A 22,504-nucleotide genomic window follows, 5' to 3' on the forward strand; every position below is an offset into this window, starting at 1 on the left:
TGCACTTTCCCACCTGCGCATTTTCATGAATAAAAGGGTCTGGGACAAGCTATCAATCCCACTAGGTGTGGGAAAAAACTTTGCCGTAGGGAACTGTACAGAAAGACTGAAAAATGAGCCCATACCCATAACTGTATAGGTACCTCAGACTTTGGTTGGCCAGTGAAATCTTCAGGTGCACTTTCCCACCCAGGGATTGATACGAGTTGACGATATGGATAATAGCTTTCAATCTAACCACCTGCGGTCAAGAACTTTGCCGTAGTGGGATGGAAGTAAAGCGACTGCTGCCACCACCCTTAATGAACCAAAATGAGAAATTGAGTATGTTGTTGTCAGCTTCCGGTGCACTTTCCCACCTGCGCATTTTCATGAATAAAAGGGTCTGGGACAAGCTATCAATCCCACTAGGTGTGGGAAAAAACTTTGCCGTAGGGAACTGTACAAAAAAGACTGAAAAATGAGCCCATACCCATAACTGTATAGGTACCTCAGACTTTGAATGGTCAGTGAAGTCTTCAGGTGCACTTTCCCACCCAGGGATTGATACGAGTTGAAGATATGGATAATAGCTTTCAATCTAACCACCTGCGGTCAAGAACTTTGCCGTAGGGGGATGGGAGTAAAATGACTGCTGCTACTACCCATAATGGACCAACATGAAAAATTGAGTATGTTGTTGTCAGCTTCCGGTGCACTTTCCCACCTGCGCATTTTCATGAATAAAAGGGTCTGGGACAAGCTTTCAATCCCACTAGGTGTGGGAAAAAACTTTGCCGTAGGGAACTGTACAGAAAGACTGAAAAATGAGCCCATACCCATAATTGTATAGGTACCTCAGACTTTGAATGGCCAGTGAAATCTTCAGGTGCACTTTCCCACCCAGGGATTGATACGAGTTGACGATATGGATAATAGCTTTCAATCTAACCACCTGCGGTCAAGAACTTTGCCGTAGTGGGATGGGAGTAAAGCGACTGCTGCCACCACCCTTAATGAACCAAAATGAGAAATTGAGTATGTTGTTGTCAGCTTCCGGTGCACTTTCCCACCTGCGCATTTTCATGAATAAAAGGGTCTGGGACAAGCTTTCAATCCCATTAGGCGTGGGAAAAAACTTTGCCGTAGGGAACTGTACAAAAAAGACTGAAAAATGAGCCCATACCCATAACTGTATAGGTACCTCAGACTTTGGATGGTCAGTGAAGTCTTCAGGTGCACTTTCCCACCAAGGGATTGATACGAGTTGAAGATATGGATAATAGCTTTCAATCTAACCACCTGCGGTCAAGAACTTTGCCGTAGGGGGATGGGAGTAAAATGACTGCTGCCACTACCCATAATGGACCAACATGAGAAATTGAGTATGTTGTTGTCAGCTTCCGGTGCACTTTCCCACCTGCGCATTTTCATGAATAAAAGGGTCTGGGACAAGCTATCAATCCCACTAGGTGTGGGAAAAAACTTTGCCGTAGGGAACTGTACAGAAAGACTGAAAAATGAGCCCATACCCATAACTGTATAGGTACCTCAGACTTTGGTTGGCCAGTGAAATCTTCAGGTGCACTTTCCCACCCAGGGATTGATACGAGTTGACGATATGGATAATAGCTTTCAATCTAACCACCTGCGGTCAAGAACTTTGCCGTAGTGGGATGGAAGTAAAGCGACTGCTGCCACCACCCTTAATGAACCAAAATGAGAAATTGAGTATGTTGTTGTCAGCTTCCGGTGCACTTTCCCACCTGCGCATTTTCATGAATAAAAGGGTCTGGGACAAGCTTTCAATCCCACTAGGTGTGGGAAAAAACTTTGCCGTAGGGAACTGTACAAAAAAGACTGAAAAATGAGCCCATACCCATAACTGTATAGGTACCTCAGACTTTGAATGGTCAGTGAAGTCTTCAGGTGCACTTTCCCACCCAGGGATTGATACGAGTTGAAGATATGGATAATAGCTTTCAATCTAACCACCTGCGGTCAAGAACTTTGCCGTAGGGGGATGGGAGTAAAATGACTGCTGCTACTACCCATAATGGACCAACATGAAAAATTGAGTATGTTGTTGTCAGCTTCCGGTGCACTTTCCCACCTGCGCATTTTCATGAATAAAAGGGTCTGGGACAAGCTTTCAATCCCACTAGGTGTGGGAAAAAACTTTGCCGTAGGGAACTGTACAGAAAGACTGAAAAATGAGCCCATACCCATAATTGTATAGGTACCTCAGACTTTGAATGGCCAGTGAAATCTTCAGGTGCACTTTCCCACCCAGGGATTGATACGAGTTGACGATATGGATAATAGCTTTCAATCTAACCACCTGCGGTCAAGAACTTTGCCGTAGTGGGATGGGAGTAAAGCGACTGCTGCCACCACCCTTAATGAACCAAAATGAGAAATTGAGTATGTTGTTGTCAGCTTCCGGTGCACTTTCCCACCTGCGCATTTTCATGAATAAAAGGGTCTGGGACAAGCTTTCAATCCCATTAGGCGTGGGAAAAAACTTTGCCGTAGGGAACTGTACAAAAAAGACTGAAAAATGAGCCCATACCCATAACTGTATAGGTACCTCAGACTTTGGATGGTCAGTGAAGTCTTCAGGTGCACTTTCCCACCAAGGGATTGATACGAGTTGAAGATATGGATAATAGCTTTCAATCTAACCACCTGCGGTCAAGAACTTTGCCGTAGGGGGATGGGAGTAAAATGACTGCTGCCACTACCCATAATGGACCAACATGAGAAATTGAGTATGTTGTTGTCAGCTTCCGGTGCACTTTCCCACCTGCGCATTTTCATGAATAAAAGGGTCTGGGACAAGCTATCAATCCCACTAGGTGTGGGAAAAAACTTTGCCGTAGGGAACTGTACAGAAAGACTGAAAAATGAGCCCATACCCATAACTGTATAGGTACCTCAGACTTTGGTTGGCCAGTGAAATCTTCAGGTGCACTTTCCCACCCAGGGATTGATACGAGTTGACGATATGGATAATAGCTTTCAATCTAACCACCTGCGGTCAAGAACTTTGCCGTAGTGGGATGGAAGTAAAGCGACTGCTGCCACCACCCTTAATGAACCAAAATGAGAAATTGAGTATGTTGTTGTCAGCTTCCGGTGCACTTTCCCACCTGCGCATTTTCATGAATAAAAGGGTCTGGGACAAGCTTTCAATCCCACTAGGTGTGGGAAAAAACTTTGCCGTAGGGAACTGTACAAAAAAGACTGAAAAATGAGCCCATACCCATAACTGTATAGGTACCTCAGACTTTGAATGGTCAGTGAAGTCTTCAGGTGCACTTTCCCACCCAGGGATTGATACGAGTTGAAGATATGGATAATAGCTTTCAATCTAACCACCTGCGGTCAAGAACTTTGCCGTAGGGGGATGGGAGTAAAATGACTGCTGCTACTACCCATAATGGACCAACATGAAAAATTGAGTATGTTGTTGTCAGCTTCCGGTGCACTTTCCCACCTGCGCATTTTCATGAATAAAAGGGTCTGGGACAAGCTTTCAATCCCACTAGGTGTGGGAAAAAACTTTGCCGTAGGGAACTGTACAGAAAGACTGAAAAATGAGCCCATACCCATAATTGTATAGGTACCTCAGACTTTGAATGGCCAGTGAAATCTTCAGGTGCACTTTCCCACCCAGGGATTGATACGAGTTGACGATATGGATAATAGCTTTCAATCTAACCACCTGCGGTCAAGAACTTTGCCGTAGTGGGATGGGAGTAAAGCGACTGCTGCCACCACCCTTAATGAACCAAAATGAGAAATTGAGTATGTTGTTGTCAGCTTCCGGTGCACTTTCCCACCTGCGCATTTTCATGAATAAAAGGGTCTGGGACAAGCTTTCAATCCCATTAGGCGTGGGAAAAAACTTTGCCGTAGGGAACTGTACAAAAAAGACTGAAAAATGAGCCCATACCCATAACTGTATAGGTACCTCAGACTTTGGATGGTCAGTGAAGTCTTCAGGTGCACTTTCCCACCAAGGGATTGATACGAGTTGAAGATATGGATAATAGCTTTCAATCTAACCACCTGCGGTCAAGAACTTTGCCGTAGGGGGATGGGAGTAAAATGACTGCTGCCACTACCCATAATGGACCAACATGAGAAATTGAGTATGTTGTTGTCAGCTTCCGGTGCACTTTCCCACCTGCGCATTTTCATGAATAAAAGGGTCTGGGACAAGCTATCAATCCCACTAGGTGTGGGAAAAAACTTTGCCGTAGGGAACTGTACAGAAAGACTGAAAAATGAGCCCATACCCATAACTGTATAGGTACCTCAGACTTTGGTTGGCCAGTGAAATCTTCAGGTGCACTTTCCCACCCAGGGATTGATACGAGTTGACGATATGGATAATAGCTTTCAATCTAACCACCTGCGGTCAAGAACTTTGCCGTAGTGGGATGGAAGTAAAGCGACTGCTGCCACCACCCTTAATGAACCAAAATGAGAAATTGAGTATGTTGTTGTCAGCTTCCGGTGCACTTTCCCACCTGCGCATTTTCATGAATAAAAGGGTCTGGGACAAGCTTTCAATCCCACTAGGTGTGGGAAAAAACTTTGCCGTAGGGAACTGTACAAAAAAGACTGAAAAATGAGCCCATACCCATAACTGTATAGGTACCTCAGACTTTGAATGGTCAGTGAAGTCTTCAGGTGCACTTTCCCACCCAGGGATTGATACGAGTTGAAGATATGGATAATAGCTTTCAATCTAACCACCTGCGGTCAAGAACTTTGCCGTAGGGGGATGGGAGTAAAATGACTGCTGCTACTACCCATAATGGACCAACATGAAAAATTGAGTATGTTGTTGTCAGCTTCCGGTGCACTTTCCCACCTGCGCATTTTCATGAATAAAAGGGTCTGGGACAAGCTTTCAATCCCACTAGGTGTGGGAAAAAACTTTGCCGTAGGGAACTGTACAGAAAGACTGAAAAATGAGCCCATACCCATAATTGTATAGGTACCTCAGACTTTGAATGGCCAGTGAAATCTTCAGGTGCACTTTCCCACCCAGGGATTGATACGAGTTGACGATATGGATAATAGCTTTCAATCTAACCACCTGCGGTCAAGAACTTTGCCGTAGTGGGATGGGAGTAAAGCGACTGCTGCCACCACCCTTAATGAACCAAAATGAGAAATTGAGTATGTTGTTGTCAGCTTCCGGTGCACTTTCCCACCTGCGCATTTTCATGAATAAAAGGGTCTGGGACAAGCTTTCAATCCCATTAGGCGTGGGAAAAAACTTTGCCGTAGGGAACTGTACAAAAAAGACTGAAAAATGAGCCCATACCCATAACTGTATAGGTACCTCAGACTTTGGATGGTCAGTGAAGTCTTCAGGTGCACTTTCCCACCAAGGGATTGATACGAGTTGAAGATATGGATAATAGCTTTCAATCTAACCACCTGCGGTCAAGAACTTTGCCGTAGGGGGATGGGAGTAAAATGACTGCTGCCACTACCCATAATGGACCAACATGAGAAATTGAGTATGTTGTTGTCAGCTTCCGGTGCACTTTCCCACCTGCGCATTTTCATGAATAAAAGGGTCTGGGACAAGCTATCAATCCCACTAGGTGTGGGAAAAAACTTTGCCGTAGGGAACTGTACAGAAAGACTGAAAAATGAGCCCATACCCATAACTGTATAGGTACCTCAGACTTTGGTTGGCCAGTGAAATCTTCAGGTGCACTTTCCCACCCAGGGATTGATACGAGTTGACGATATGGATAATAGCTTTCAATCTAACCACCTGCGGTCAAGAACTTTGCCGTAGTGGGATGGAAGTAAAGCGACTGCTGCCACCACCCTTAATGAACCAAAATGAGAAATTGAGTATGTTGTTGTCAGCTTCCGGTGCACTTTCCCACCTGCGCATTTTCATGAATAAAAGGGTCTGGGACAAGCTTTCAATCCCACTAGGTGTGGGAAAAAACTTTGCCGTAGGGAACTGTACAAAAAAGACTGAAAAATGAGCCCATACCCATAACTGTATAGGTACCTCAGACTTTGAATGGTCAGTGAAGTCTTCAGGTGCACTTTCCCACCCAGGGATTGATACGAGTTGAAGATATGGATAATAGCTTTCAATCTAACCACCTGCGGTCAAGAACTTTGCCGTAGGGGGGGGTGGCAGTAAAGCCACTGCTGCCACCACCCGTAATGGACAAAAATGAGAAATTGGGTATGGGGTTGTCAGCTTCTGGTGCACTTTCCCACCCGGGCATTTTCATGTATAAAAGGGTCTGGGACAAGCTTTCAATCCCAATAGGTGTGGGAAAAAAGTTTGCTGTAGGGAACTGTACAGAAAGACTGAAAACTGAGCCCATACCCATAACTGTATAGGTACCTCAGACTTTGGATTGTCAGTGAAGTCTTCAGGTGCTTTTTCCCACCCAGAGATTGATACGAGTTGAAGATATGGATAATAGCTTTCAATCTAACCACCTGCGGTCAAGAACTTTCCCGTAGGGGGATGGGAGTAAAATGACTGCTGCCACCACCCGTAATGGACAAAAATGAGAAATTGGGTATGGGGTTGTCAGCGTCCGGTGCACTTTCTAACCCGGGCATTTTCATGAATAAAAGGGCCTGGGACAAGCTTTCAATCCAATTAGGATCCCACAACCACATACCCAATTTCTCATTTTGTGCATTACGGGTGGTGGCAGCGGTTGCTTTACTCTCATCCCCCTACGTGAAAGTTCTTGAGCGCAGGTGGTTAGATTGAAAGCTATGATCCATATCTTCATATATATAGGTACATATACAATAATGGGTATGGGCTCATTTTTTCACTCTTTCGGTACAGTTCCCTACGGCAAAGTTTTTACCCACACCTAGTGGGATTGAAAGCTTGTCCCAGAACCTTTTATTCATGAAAATGCCCGAGTGGGAAAGTGCACCAGAAGCTGACAACCCCATACCCAATTTCTCATTGTTGTCCATTACGGGTGGTGGCAGCAGTGGCTTTACTGCCCCCCCCCCCCCCCCCCTTTACGGCAAAGTTCTTGACCGCAGGTGGTTAGATTGATAGCTTTTATCCATATCTTCAACTCGTATCAATTCCAGGGTGGGAAAGTGCACCTGAAGACGTCACTGTCCATCCAAAGTCTGATGTACCTATACAGTAATGGGTATGGGCTAATTTTTTCACTCTTTCTGTACAGTTCCCTACGGCAAAGTTTTTACCCACACCTAGTGGGATTGAAAGCTTGTCCCAGAACCTTTTATTCATGAAAATGCCCGGGTGGGAAAGTGCACCAGAAGCTGACAACCCCATACCCAATTTCTCATTGTTGTCCATTACGGGTGGTGGCAGCAGTGGCTTTACTGCCCCCCCCCCCTACGGCAAAGTTCTTGACCGCAGGTGGTTAGATTGATAGCTTTTATCCATATCTTCAACTCGTATCAATTCCAGGGTGGGAAAGTGCACCTGAAGACGTCACTGTCCATCCAAAGTCTGATGTACCTATACAGTAATGGGTTTGGGCTAATTTTTTCACTCTTTCTGTACAGTTCCCTACGGCAAAGTTTTTACCCACACCTAATGGGATTGAAAGCTTGTCCCAGAACCCTTTATTCATGAAAATGCCCGGGTGGGAAAGTGCACCAGAAGCTGACAACCCCATACCCAATTTCTCATTGTTGTCCATTACGGGTGGTGGCAGCAGTGGCTTTACTGCCCCCCACCCCTACGGCAAAGTTCTTGACCGCAGGTGGTTAGATTGATAGCTTTTATCCATATCTTCAACTCGTATCAATTCCAGGGTGGGAAAGTGCACCTGAAGACGTCACTGTCCATCCAAAGTCTGATGTACCTATATAGTAATGGGTATGGGCTAATTTTTTCACTCTTTCTGTACAGTTCCCTACGGCAAAGTTTTTACCCACACCTAGTGGGATTGAAAGCTTGTCCCAGAACCTTTTATTCATGAAAATGCCCGGGTGGGAAAGTGCACCAGAAGCTGACAACCCCATACCCAATTTCTCATTGTTGTCCATTACGGGTGGTGGCAGCAGTGGCTTAACTGCCCCCCCCCCCCCCCTTTACGGCAAAGTTCTTGACTGCAGGTGGTTAGATTGATAGCTTTTATCCATATCTTCAACTCGTATCAATTCCAGGGTGGGAAAGTGCACCTGAAGACGTCACTGTCCATCCAAAGTCTGATGTACCTATACAGTAATGGGTATGGGCTAATTTTTTCACTCTTTCTGTACAGTTCCCTACGGCAAAGTTTTTACCCACACCTAATGGGATTGAAAGCTTGTCCCAGAACCCTTTATTCATGAAAATGCCCGGGTGGGAAAGTGCACCAGAAGCTGACAACCCCATACCCAATTTCTCATTGTTGTCCATTACGGGTGGTGGCAGCAGTGGCTTTACTGCCCCCCCCCCCCCCCCTTACGGCAAAGTTCTTGACCGCAGGTGGTTAGATTGATAGCTTTTATCCATATCTTCAACTCGTATCAATTCCAGGGTGGGAAAATGCACCTGAAGACGTCACTGTCCATCCAAAGTCTGATGTACCTATACAGTAATGGGTATGGGCTAATTTTTTCACTCTTTCTGTACAGTTCCCTACGGCAAAGTTTTTACCCACACCTAGTGGGATTGAAAGCTTGTCCCAGAACCTTTTATTCATGAAAATGCCCGGGTGGGAAAGTGCACCAGAAGCTGACAACCCCATACCCAATTTCTCATTGTTGTCCATTACGGGTGGTGGCAGCAGTGGCTTAACTGCCCCCCCCCCCCCTTTACGGCAAAGTTCTTGACCGCAGGTGGTTAGATTGATAGCTTTTATCCATATCTTCAACTCGTATCAATTCCAGGGTGGGAAAGTGCACCTGAAGACGTCACTGTCCATCCAAAGTCTGATGTACCTATACAGTAATGGGTATGGGCTAATTTTTTCACTCTTTCTGTACAGTTCCCTACGGCAAAGTTTTTACCCACACCTAGTGGGATTGAAAGCTTGTCCCAGAACCTTTTATTCATGAAAATGCCCGGGTGGGAAAGTGCACCAGAAGCTGACAACCCCATACCCAATTTCTCATTGTTGTCCATTACGGGTGGTGGCAGCAGTGGCTTTACTGCCCCCCCCCCCCCTTTACGGCAAAGTTCTTGACCGCAGGTGGTTAGATTGATAGCTTTTATCCATATCTTCAACTCGTATCAATTCCAGGGTGGGAAAGTGCACCTGAAGACGTCACTGTCCATCCAAAGTCTGATGTACCTATACAGTAATGGGTATGGGCTAATTTTTTCACTCTTTCTGTACAGTTCCCTACGGCAAAGTTTTTACCCACACCTAGTGGGATTGAAAGCTTGTCCCAGAACCTTTTATTCATGAAAATGCCCGGGTGGGAAAGTGCACCAGAAGCTGACAACCCCATACCCAATTTCTCATTGTTGTCCATTACGGGTGGTGGCAGCAGTGGCTTTACTGCCCCCCCCCCCCTTTACGGCAAAGTTCTTGACCGCAGGTGGTTAGATTGATAGCTTTTATCCATATCTTCAACTCGTATCAATTCCAGGGTGGGAAAGTGCACCTGAAGACGTCACTGTCCATCCAAAGTCTGATGTACCTATACAGTAATGGGTATGGGCTAATTTTTTCACTCTTTCTGTACAGTTCCCTACGGCAAAGTTTTTACCCACACCTAGTGGGATTGAAAGCTTGTCCCAGAACCTTTTATTCATGAAAATGCCCGGGTGGGAAAGTGCACCAGAAGCTGACAACCCCATACCCAATTTCTCATTGTTGTCCATTACGGGTGGTGGCAGCAGTGGCTTTACTGCCCCCCCCCTTTACGGCAAAGTTCTTGACCGCAGGTGGTTAGATTGATAGCTTTTATCCATATCTTCAACTCGTATCAATTCCAGGGTGGGAAAGTGCACCTGAAGACGTCACTGTCCATCCAAAGTCTGATGTACCTATACAGTAATGGGTATGGGCTAATTTTTTCACTCTTTCTGTACAGTTCCCTACGGCAAAGTTTTTACCCACACCTAGTGGGATTGAAAGCTTGTCCCAGAACCTTTTATTCATGAAAATGCCCGGGTGGGAAAGTGCACCAGAAGCTGACAACCCCATACCCAATTTCTCATTGTTGTCCATTACGGGTGGTGGCAGCAGTGGCTTTACTGCCCCCCCCCCCTTTACGGCAAAGTTCTTGACCGCAGGTGGTTAGATTGATAGCTTTTATCCATATCTTCAACTCGTATCAATTCCAGGGTGGGAAAGTGCACCTGAAGACGTCACTGTCCATCCAAAGTCTGATGTACCTATACAGTAATGGGTATGGGCTAATTTTTTCACTCTTTCTGTACAGTTCCCTACGGCAAAGTTTTTACCCACACCTAGTGGGATTGAAAGCTTGTCCCAGAACCTTTTATTCATGAAAATGCCCGGGTGGGAAAGTGCACCAGAAGCTGACAGCCCCATACCCAATTTCTCATTGTTGTCCATTACGGGTGGTGGCAGCAGTGGCTTTACTGCCCCCCCCCTTTTACGGCAAAGTTCTTGACCGCAGGTGGTTAGATTGATAGCTTTTATCCATATCTTCAACTCGTATCAATTCCAGGGTGGGAAAGTGCACCTGAAGACGTCACTGTCCATCCAAAGTCTGATGTACCTATACAGTAATGGGTATGGGCTAATTTTTTCACTCTTTCTGTACAGTTCCCTACGGCAAAGTTTTTACCCACACCTAGTGGGATTGAAAGCTTGTCCCAGAACCTTTTATTCATGAAAATGCCCGGGTGGGAAAGTGCACCAGAAGCTGACAACCCCATACCCAATTTCTCATTGTTGTCCATTACGGGTGGTGGCAGCAGTGGCTTTACTGCCCCCCCCCCCTTTTACGGCAAAGTTCTTGACCGCAGGTGGTTAGATTGATAGCTTTTATCCATATCTTCAACTCGTATCAATTCCAGGGTGGGAAAGTGCACCTGAAGACGTCACTGTCCATCCAAAGTCTGATGTACCTATACAGTAATGGGTATGGGCTAATTTTTTCACTCTTTCTGTACAGTTCCCTACGGCAAAGTTTTTACCCACACCTAGTGGGATTGAAAGCTTGTCCCAGAACCTTTTATTCATGAAAATGCCCGGGTGGGAAAGTGCACCAGAAGCTGACAACCCCATACCCAATTTCTCATTGTTGTCCATTACGGGTGGTGGCAGCAGTGGCTTTACTGCCCCCCCCCCCCCTTTACGGCAAAGTTCTTGACCGCAGGTGGTTAGATTGATAGCTTTTATCCATATCTTCAACTCGTATCAATTCCAGGGTGGGAAAGTGCACCTGAAGACGTCACTGTCCATCCAAAGTCTGATGTACCTATACAGTAATGGGTATGGGCTAATTTTTTCACTCTTTCTGTACAGTTCCCTACGGCAAAGTTTTTACCCACACCTAGTGGGATTGAAAGCTTGTCCCAGAACCTTTTATTCATGAAAATGCCCGGGTGGGAAAGTGCACCAGAAGCTGACAACCCCATACCCAATTTCTCATTGTTGTCCATTACGGGTGGTGGCAGCAGTGGCTTTACTGCCCCCCCCCCCCCCTTTACGGCAAAGTTCTTGACCGCAGGTGGTTAGATTGATAGCTTTTATCCATATCTTCAACTCGTATCAATTCCAGGGTGGGAAAGTGCACCTGAAGACGTCACTGTCCATCCAAAGTCTGATGTACCTATACAGTAATGGGTATGGGCTAATTTTTTCACTCTTTCTGTACAGTTCCCTACGGCAAAGTTTTTACCCACACCTAGTGGGATTGAAAGCTTGTCCCAGAACCTTTTATTCATGAAAATGCCCGGGTGGGAAAGTGCACCAGAAATATTACATTAATTTCTGGACCTATGGCTGGTATAGCTATGAAAATACGGAAAGTCAAACAGAAAACAGCCCATTAAACATGTAAAAGTAACATTGATGTTTTTATAAACCATCTTTGAAGGCTAAATTAGTAGTCAGCTGTCTGAAAATGAATTTTATTGCACAACAACTTTCATATATAAAAAATCCCAAAATGCGAAACCAAACTCCTAACTGTGTATTGCTGTCTTCTGGTTCCCAGAAATTCCAGAATAAAAAACCGGTACTAAGCCAACTATACAACGGGGGAAATTTGCCCTGTTTTTTATTAATTTTTTTCTGATTATTTTTCAACACGGGTCTTTAGTGATCCTAAGTGAATACGCTTTCATTTGATACCAAAATGAACTAAATATTATACTTATTGACAAAGATTTATAAATATGCATAGTAACTATTTTGTTTGATATAATGTACTACTTTGTATGTTCTCTTGATCGTGCCGATATTCAATTTTTATAAATGTAATAGGACTAGATTGTTTCCCTTTACAGTTATCAATTATTTTCGACTGTTTTTTTTTATTTGCTTATCATATTATATTTTCATTTTATTCATTCTAATTGATATTTAATAATTGAACAAGACTGATATTCCAGCTCCTTTATTTATTTGACGTTTGTTATAATTTTGTTATGTTATTTACTTTTGCTTACAATTTTTTTAATACTTATTTAGATGAAATAATAATAATATTTCAATGTATCTGTTAAATACTGATTTGTATGCTGAAAGATTGCATACGTATCTTTTAAAGATAAAAACAATTATTGATGCATCTATTTGTGTAATATATAATAATTTTATTATGAATATATATATGTTGAATGATTGAATAAAGGTAAAATAAAAACAAGTTGATGCACAAAATCAACGAGATATATTTGAAACTTACTCTGATTACATTTGAGAAGATAAGAAAGAATATTCACACAACATTTGTTTTTGTCATTAAATCAGTATTTTTTCTTGACATTGCATTGTGTGATTGATAAAAAAATACGAATAATTTATCTAAAAAGAATGTATTGAATAAGGAATAATGTATAAAATGTTATCTGTTAGACAACTTATTACTCTTTATTCTGTATCGGTCACTTTACTAATAACATGCTATATAATGTCTGAATAAAGGTTGAAACGAGAGAAAAAAATAAAAGTTTAATCAATTTACTTAAGAGTTTAAACAGTAAAGTTGACCTTATACAGTATAAAACATTATATGACTATTCTGTATGAATACTTGTGTGATGCAAGATGTATGAGAAATATTTTTGAGAAACTCTTTTTAAAGAACAAGATTGTTGTACTAGAAACCGAAGGATTCATAACATTCATTTTCTAATTTTCGTGTTGATTATTTATGTCATTATACTTAAAACATTCTTGTGATATTTTTGAGTAATATGTAATATGTCTGTTGTATATGTTGAATTAAAGAGTAAAAAAAATGCATCTGGCTGAACGTAGTTTAAATGTTTTGACTTGATGAATGTTGCATTGAATAAATTTTGTTTTTTCTTTCTTATTATATATTTTTATTTGTTTTACTGCTTTCAGTATTATCTGAAGTGCCTTGGACTATACCCTATATACTGTTTCGAGAACCACTCCCCTCAAACCTAAATGGTTTTGAGGAAATACTCGATATTTGACAATGCCGCGGATATAGAAGCCCTTACATGATTATTCTAGTTCCTTGCTCACTTAAACATTTTATTTATCTCACCGTAAGTTGACATTTGAACGGCTGTACTTAGATTTTTTTATTCTGTTTTACAATACTTACGAATATGTTGGACCATATGCGTGCGGTCATGACCATATGCGTATACTCATATGGTCTGACCGTACGCGTATGATTGTACCATATCAGTATTAATATACTCGTTGTATTATCAACGGGCCGGACCATATGATATTTGGACCATAAGTTTTTTTTTAAATATCCAATCTGAAAACAGTAGATCTAGTTAAAACAAAAATCTCGATTTGAAATAAATGTATAATACCATGTAATATAAAGTCTTCAAAAACTGAATAACTGATTTAGATTATTAGACTCCAGCAAGCAAGCACGCTACTCATGTTTATTTGTTGGAATCCAAAATTAATATCAATAGCGATACATCACGTATTAAATATTAGTAGAACGTTGTAGTATAATGTCATTTTGTTATTTTCAGACATATCTCGAAATGGTTCTGTTACGTGTTTATGCTCATTATGTTCTTAAGTGGTCGATGGAATTGGTCGCTAGCTTGATTGGTCGATAGAATTGGTCGCTAGCTTGAGTCTGGTATTTTGACTATATAGTTTACTAGACTAAGTATATCTTTTTACATGTATCAAAGAAAAAATAATGTATTGCTTATTGTGTGCAATCCTATGACTTCCATACTCTTGACTTACTTTCTTTTCATGTGTTTATATTTATTACATATATTCAAGGGACAACTGCCGTCAAACTGATGTAGGTGCCTGTACATAACCAATAACCACGAGAATTGATTCTATAGAAATGAAGCCTACATGTTGTGGGTGTAATATACACAAAAAGTCATAACTTATAATAAGGCCATTGTTTACAAGTTTCAAAACAACAAAAAACAATTTTCGAAACCTTTTTTGAACATGGTATTATATGTAACAAATGCAGCCAACAACAATTGTGTCGCCAATTCACAAACTGTATAGATACTAGTACTGAATTTTTTACCACCGTCCCTACACTGGTACCTAAGTCATCAAAAAAAAACCCAAAAAAACAACACAACAGAACAGAACAAATCAGTTACACTACAAATCGTAATTGTAGGTAAAACATCAACAAGCTGTTGCATCTGTATCAAAACAAAGGGCCGATTTGTTAAAATGACGGAAAAGGCAATATAACATGTGATAGCAACACAGGGTGATCTATGACCAACTGATGTAAGATCTTCTCCGGTTAAAATATATACATGTATTATCTTATCTTATCTTAAAGACGACAAATTCAGATATACATATATTCAGAATGAGAAAGTCACGATTTGAATGTGTTCGATATTATCTGGCTCCTTGACAAGTTACGTGTTATGGCACCTAAAGGATGTTAATAATAAAATAAAATCAATATTAAAAAATCAATAGCCTTGGCCTTGTTTTTGTAGGAATACCTGTTCAAGGTATGAAAATAGATGATGTGACGTATTTTCATGTACATTGTACTATAATTAGCATATATCGGGCTATTTAAAACATGATTTTACCTATCTTATCGAATGAAACAAATTGCCGGCAAATTGGCTCTACCTCAAATTTTAGACAAATAATTAAGTGTAACCACTCTAGATCTGTCCGATTTTTCAGTTTGTTTATCTTATCATACTAGTAGATCAAATGTAATGGATTGATTGATTTTTTGGTTGTTAACACCAAGTGGCGAATAGAGCATGCATGCCAAGAACGATAAACAACTAAAAATAAATACAATATGTACATGTAGGTCCTGTAATAGGAGCCGCCCGGGATGAAGGTCGAGAAATTTGGACTGCAAATGTAAATAAGCGTATATTGGATAGGGACAGAAGTTTGGCCTTGCAACAGGTCACCTACGGACCTTATAAACTGTTGATACAAGGGTTCTTAACGTGCAAAAAATGCGGCACTCTGTCTTCTCGAGTCATCGGATTTAACGTCCCAATTCTGACTGGATATGGCTGCCTATTCATACATCCCACATAGCCAAATAGACACCGCACTTTCTCAAGGGTTTCTCTGCCGGTCAGAAGTCAGAACACAATAAGTGATAATATTGATAGATTTCTTAATCGCCCTTATGAGGAAAATAACTGATTACAGGAACAAAATTAACCGCAATCCTATAATCCCGTCTTCATATCCTTAACTGAAACACAACAGAATGCGAGTTATCTTCTTCTCCTTAACTGAGACATAATAGAATGCGAGTTATCACCACAAGCGAAATGGGTTACTTTTATTTTAGTAAGTCATTCTCTATTATTTGTGTATAAGCTCTTACAAGTAAATTTTGTATGAACTTTTGAAAACATGTATCGTTAAAATTCCCCCTACCGATGAAAATTATATAATTTGACGTCACAAATATGCATATCTAACTATATTTACTAAATGTATGATTACTTAAACTCGAATATATAACCATTTTTCATGCAAATTCGGCAAATACTTATGACTAATTAATACATGCGAGTAGATATCGCTATCGTGGTGGTTGTCGTTGCCTCCGTTAGATTAGCAGACATGTATATCGCCTTCTGGTTGCTGTCTTTCTTAGAAATAACTCGGTAGAATTAGGCTTTTTTTTTTATTCTTTAGAGGAAGTAGTGAATAACGGAAGTGAGGGATAAGCAATACATACGTTCACAGGGACAATTAAATACTATTATGCAATATGAATATTTTTAATATAATTATGGTCCGTCTGCAATTCGTCAAACAATTTCTTTTCTTTTCATATCGTTTTTTATTTTCTTCCCAATTGCATTGTAAAACAACCCTTTCGACACCGGATTAATATTTATATATCGAGGAATGCAGTATAAATGCTTTTTTAAACTTTCTATCGATTCGGAATTGTTTGTCAATCATAAATAATCAAAAGTATAACATATTGTCCGAGTTCACAGTTATTTCGTAGTGCATTTCTTTTAGACAATAAATAAAAATTAAAAAAATCCCACCTGCGCTTTCTCAATAATATTTGTACAGTGTGTTGTACTACATTTGGAAAAAATTATACCAAAACTATAGAATATTTCATCGACTCTAACTCAAAATATAGACAGTTTTATATTAAGGGGGTCTTGAAATCTATTAACAGCTTTCGAAATTCTAAATTTTAAACTTTTGCAGCTGGACCAAATCACTACTTTACTTGAAAATTCATGACCCAATTTTATTTTACAGTTTCATTCCGCCCATTTCAGATCTCGGGGGGGGGGGGGGGGTCCGGGGTTGTAGCCCCCTTTTTTGGACGTTCAATGCATTTGAATGGGCACATATAGTTGGACCCCCCCCCCCCTTTTTTTTTGTCCTGGGTTAGGAACACCCTTTTAAAAATGGCTGGATCCGCCCCTGCAACGAACAATGAAAATCAAAGGACGTTAACTGTGTACTCGGACCATTTTGCCGACTGTCATTTTCATTGTAATTACTTAGTCCAACTCATACCTAGTCCAAATGAAAATGACGCCTTCAAAAGCTGTTTTATAATTTTGCATGATAGTATTTATTTAGTTTTGTGGCCAGATAAATGTTCACTTGCATGAATATTTATTTTACTTGTTTTTGAATTTGATCAAGAATACAATGCATGTTACCACAGGTTCAATACCACCATGCAAAATCCAGATGTACATAAGATTTCGTAATAAACGATTTTCGACTAGCATACGTGTTTACAGGGTGCATTAAAACAAATATCTTAAGATTGTCAATTCAAGATAATTACCCAGCTCTACGATCGAGTTACAATAATTCACGAAGGTTTACATAATAGAACAACAGAAACAGATTTTGTTGTGAACGTCTATTATCATAAAATTACATTTAAACTTTAAAATTAAAATCGGTTTTGTTGTTTTGTCTGTTTATTTAATACACGCATGATGTACATTTTAAAAATCAACAGGTAAACGTCTTGTAGACTGAAAGTCCTGTCAGTATGGTGTCTTATAAAATATCCGTAAAAACTGGAGATAAAAAAGGAGCAGGGACCGATGCCAATGTTTATGTAATACTGCATGGAAAAGGTACTAAAACAAGCGAGCAGAACCTTGATACTTTCTTTAAAAATGATTTTGAAAGAGGCAGCATTGATACGTATTCAGTTGATTCTGATATCAACATACCCGAAGTTCAAAGAATCGAGCTATGGCGAGACAATAATGGTTTACTCAGCAACTGGTATTTAGATTGGATTGAGGTTACCAATGTGGAAACTGGTATCACGTCTATATTTCCTGCGATGAAGTGGATCAAAGAAGACAATCATTACTTTTTCAAACACATCGACACTTGTCTACCACAAGATGATCCTTTTAAAGATATGAGAATGCATGAATTACAGACTATACAGAAAGACTATCAGTTACAAGTGAAAGTGCCAGGACTACCTGCCCAGGTACGTGTCTTTTTGTTTTCTTATTCTATTTTAGATATTACAGTGGAACCTGTTTAAACCGAACCTCTTCAGGACTTAAGATTTTGTTCGGTTTTGGCCGATGTCCGGTTTTATCAGGTTCACAACGCACTTTATTTGATATGATGGTACTTACGAACATGTTTGGTTTAGGTATAAAACCACTAATTCATAGCCCCATTGCTTTCTATGTTAAATTCTGCAATTTCAAGAATTTATGGCTACTTTGTCTTAAGTTCAAATAAAGTGGCAGTTATTTCATGTCAAAACTGTACCTTATCCTGACTTGTGCTGCAAAAATCAACATACTGTACCTTTAATTGCATATTAGGGCGTACTGGTTCCCTGAAGTTTGATACATGTAGTACAAAAACAGGAACGTCTGATCTGAACAACCGGTCAAATGTGCCCTTCTATAAAATTCCATATACTTCTTTATTATTAACATAAATCTTTCAACAAGGTTTGTACAGTGATTCCAAGTCCACAAGCTTTCATTTGATACCACAATTAACCAAATATACCCGCTATTGACAAAGCTACAGCTATGCGTAGGAACTATACTTTGTTTAAAATATGTACTACTTTCTTGTATGTTCTTTTCGACCGGGCCTGAATTAGTGGTTCTATACCTTTATACAGGTTTTCTGTTTATACAGGATTTGGTTTATTCAGGTTTCACTGTAATGCGATACAAAACATAGATGTATAGTAAGTTGAAACTTACCACACCAGATTAATAAGATGAAATGCAGATGTGTTGTTAAAAAAGCTATATACCATTATTTTTTCTTTTCTTCAAATAATTGCCTCTCAAATATGAGAACACTGAAACGATTATGCATTAAAAAATTTAAAAAACAAGTTTAAGATCATATCAAATGACTTGATATTATTAAACGAGGACGAAAACTGATTGTTAATGTAGGCCCATCGGATATCCAGTCGGAATCAGAAAGAAAGATTTTTTAATTACTCGTTAAAATGTTTGGCTGCTCGAAGTTTTCTTTGTCTAGTTTGAAAAAATGAAAATACTGAATAATGAAAAACAGGGACATAAGCGGTGCGTGCAAGATAAACGATTTTAACGCTTTTTGCAAAGAAAATTTAAAAAGAAATAATTATCTGTCTGAAACCTCGACCTTTCATATATTTGTATGCATAGTCATTTTATATTTCTTTAAGAATGAAATATTTTTGCAATATCGAGCCTTTTATACAACCGAAAAATAACAATGATTTTTGACCGTCCTTGTTTTTGATAAAGTTGTACTAACAAAGGATTAGTGAATGGGCAACTAGTATTTTCGGAGTGACACCTTTAATTATACTTTGCAATTCATTCTTATTCCTTGAAATGAGGAAGTTTTGTGATAAATAGTTCCAATGTAAAGACCAGAAATACATGTAGTAAAAAGACACCCGATTTACACAAAAAGGGCTGCCATGGTCAGGATTAACCTAGTCAATTGTCAAACGTGAACGTCTGAACTGGACGGAACGAACCGCAAAAAACATTAGATTTCAGAATTTAATCATTAATTTTGCAGTTAAAAAAAATGACCGACCAGAGTTTTGTAACTTTGTACAACACTGAATATAAATTACAGATTTTACAAGCTTTTGTAAACAAAGTCATCAAAGGACGTCGCTATAACCAACATGAAATGATTTGTATCCAAAGGCAACAGATAGCTTTACTTTCATCATAATTATGAATGTGGTTACATTTGTTTGTAAGAATGTCCATCATAGAGTGGGTTTTTACGAAAGCCGAGAAGGATCATTCAAAATTCAAATTTCAAAATTCAAAATTCAAAATTCAAAATTCAAAATTCAAAATTTAAAATTCAAAATCAAAAATCCTACATTAATCTATCATGATTCTCCGCGCTTACAAAAGCCAAAAAAGATCGCACTTTACACTTTAATATCATACTGAAATCTATTTTAGAAAGTTTGTTAAGAACACGAACCCATTAAAACAAGGCAAAGGATCTGTTAAACCTTCATAGGGATACATCCAACTTTACCATTTGAAACTCTTGGTAACACAGCGTCCTTGCAAGTAGCAACCCTCTATCAAGAAAATAGGAAAGGAAACCCGTGCCCTATACTACTACATGTAGCTGGAAAGTCGCTTCACTGAAATGGAACGTTCACAATGGAAAAAATGAAATCATCGCTTTTTCGTAAATTTTAAATATGCATGAAATATTTACCACTGGAGGTTAAGCAAACAACAACAAATTTCTTATAATAACCTAGTTTTCTAACGGAAGAATCTAGTTATTTTTAAAATATGTATATACAAAAGACAGATTTTGTGTATCGTTTATCAAATTCTGATAATTTTTTGTTGTTATATCAACAATAATTCGTGTTAAGTTTTTGACGATATTTCTTTATGTTATTTGGGAGTTACGGTCTATGATTGACGAAAAATGATACTTTTGGCATTTATTTATGTGATTCCATTTATTACAAAAGCGTGTTAGGGTCATCCTTTTTATTTATTTTTTTCAAATTGTCGACTTTTATCTTGAAATTATCAACTTTAATCTTGCAATTTCCAACTTTAATCTTGGAATTATCAATTTAAATCTGGATGGAGGGGTTAACTTTGATTTTTTTTGGTAGGGGTGTACTATGTATGTCTAAAACAATGTGCCCATTTTTATATAATATGAACAAATATATGGTACCTATATTTATATATTAAAATTATTACCCGCCATGACATTTCCAGGCTTATGGAGGTAGAACGTCATTTAGTAGGGTGCCCAGTATCGAAAAAAGACGTCTAGTTAACGAGTTTAAGTTAACGGATAACATACGGCTATATTTATATGCAAACGATTAGAAAATCATTATATTTTTTAATAATGAATGTCGTCGTATGCTCCCATGGTCACGTTTTTCAAAATTTTGTGGTTTCTTAGGGTACCCACAGAAACCTCATCATACAGACCATCTTCAACACGAAAACAAAATTTATTGCTTTCTATGTTATTTGTTCAAATGATAATCATCATTTAGCTTAAAAATTAAATTTATCATATAATGAAAGCTGAAAAGATTTATATAATTTAAAAATAAGTATTTCATGATTTTAGTATGGCTATTTTTTTAGCTGAAATTTACCACATTTTGAACAAAAGAAAATGTATTACGTGTTACTTTCACGGGATTTTTACTCTGATTACATCAATAACACGTGGTTCATATGTGTGCCAAATATCTATTGTGTAATGTTAATCGGTGAGAAGAAAATAGCAATTTAAAACACAAATTTAGTGATCATTCTGCCTTGTTTCAAACACGCCTTTTCTCGTGCCGTTAACCGTTTTGTAGCTTACACTACCAGGTCATTAACTAGGACAATTTTCACTAACTTCATTTCTATTTTTTGCTTGTCGTATGGTCAAATTGTATATTTGGAATCCAGTCAGTTTGAAGATCGTTGTTTTGTAATTGGAAATATTTTTTGTTGGTTTCCATAACTTTAATTGTTTTTTTTTTATTGATAGTTTTTTTATAATTGTAATATACAAATCAAATCCTTCGATCACGTTTCGGACCCGGAATATGGCACACATTTACAGTCCTGTTAAACTAAGCTAATCAAACCATAAGCGAAGTAAGAATGAAATACAATGGGATAAGTGTGTTATATGTCAAGGTTCTTTTACTGAATTGCTTATTAATAATTGAGTAATAAGCACAAACAAAAGCTGTATCGAGGCTATGGGAGCACGGAAATATTTGAGTTTATTGCCTGATGCTTCAGACCTAGACCATTTTCGTACTGATGATTACAAAATGTTGTAGCATCAATCTTGCTACAAATCTTACACTAGCAGACACAACTGAAGGTTTTTTTTAAAGCTGAATGAAGTTCTTGATCGTCTCTTAAAGTGTTTCAGGACATAACATATAGAAGGTCGTCAAATTCCTGCCTGGAAAAAGTTTTTTTGAGTCAGTGAGATACAGCAGTTCTTGGGGGAATCGATTGTTCAGCATCATGGTAGATCAACAGTTACTATGAAACACGAGAAAGTCATATTCTAGCTAGCACTTCAAAGGACCCTAAATTAGCTCAGAAATAGTATTTATGTTTTAAGAATTATTTGGTACGCCCGATGAAGTAGATACTCGCATGATTTTACATATGCATGCTATTCATGTAGACAAAGAGATAGGTGTGAAAGGAATCAAGGGTAGGATAATAACAAAGTCACAAGATACAGATGTTCTAATCTTATGCGTTCCTTACATCCACTCCATGCAGCATACACATGAGCTATGGTTTCAAACAGACACTATTACTTGAATACAAGATTTTCGCATCTATATAAATATAGGAAGATGTGGTGTGAGCGCCAATGAGACAACTCTCCATGCAAATAACAATTTAAAA

General features: G+C 39.2%; 1 protein-coding gene across 3 annotated transcripts in view; it reads left to right on the plus strand.

The window, feature by feature from the left end:
* Positions 1–22,504, plus strand: part of LOC139486236 (allene oxide synthase-lipoxygenase protein-like) — a 98,006-nt gene that overhangs the window by 33,411 nt on the left and 42,091 nt on the right. For 2 of the 3 annotated variants that reach the window (XM_071271026.1, XM_071271022.1), the window contains exon 2: positions 17,575–18,066. The exons of the other annotated variant lie outside the window; for it this stretch is intronic. In XM_071271026.1, coding sequence (XP_071127127.1) covers positions 17,608–18,066 — 459 coding nt within the window. In that variant the 5' untranslated portion in view covers positions 17,575–17,607. The remainder of the gene's footprint in view (positions 1–17,574; positions 18,067–22,504) is intronic. 3 annotated transcript variants of the gene reach the window in all.

The sequence above is a fragment of the Mytilus edulis genome, chromosome 1, assembly GCF_963676685.1.
Source record: "Mytilus edulis chromosome 1, xbMytEdul2.2, whole genome shotgun sequence".
Lineage (NCBI taxonomy): Eukaryota > Metazoa > Mollusca > Bivalvia > Mytilida > Mytilidae > Mytilus > Mytilus edulis.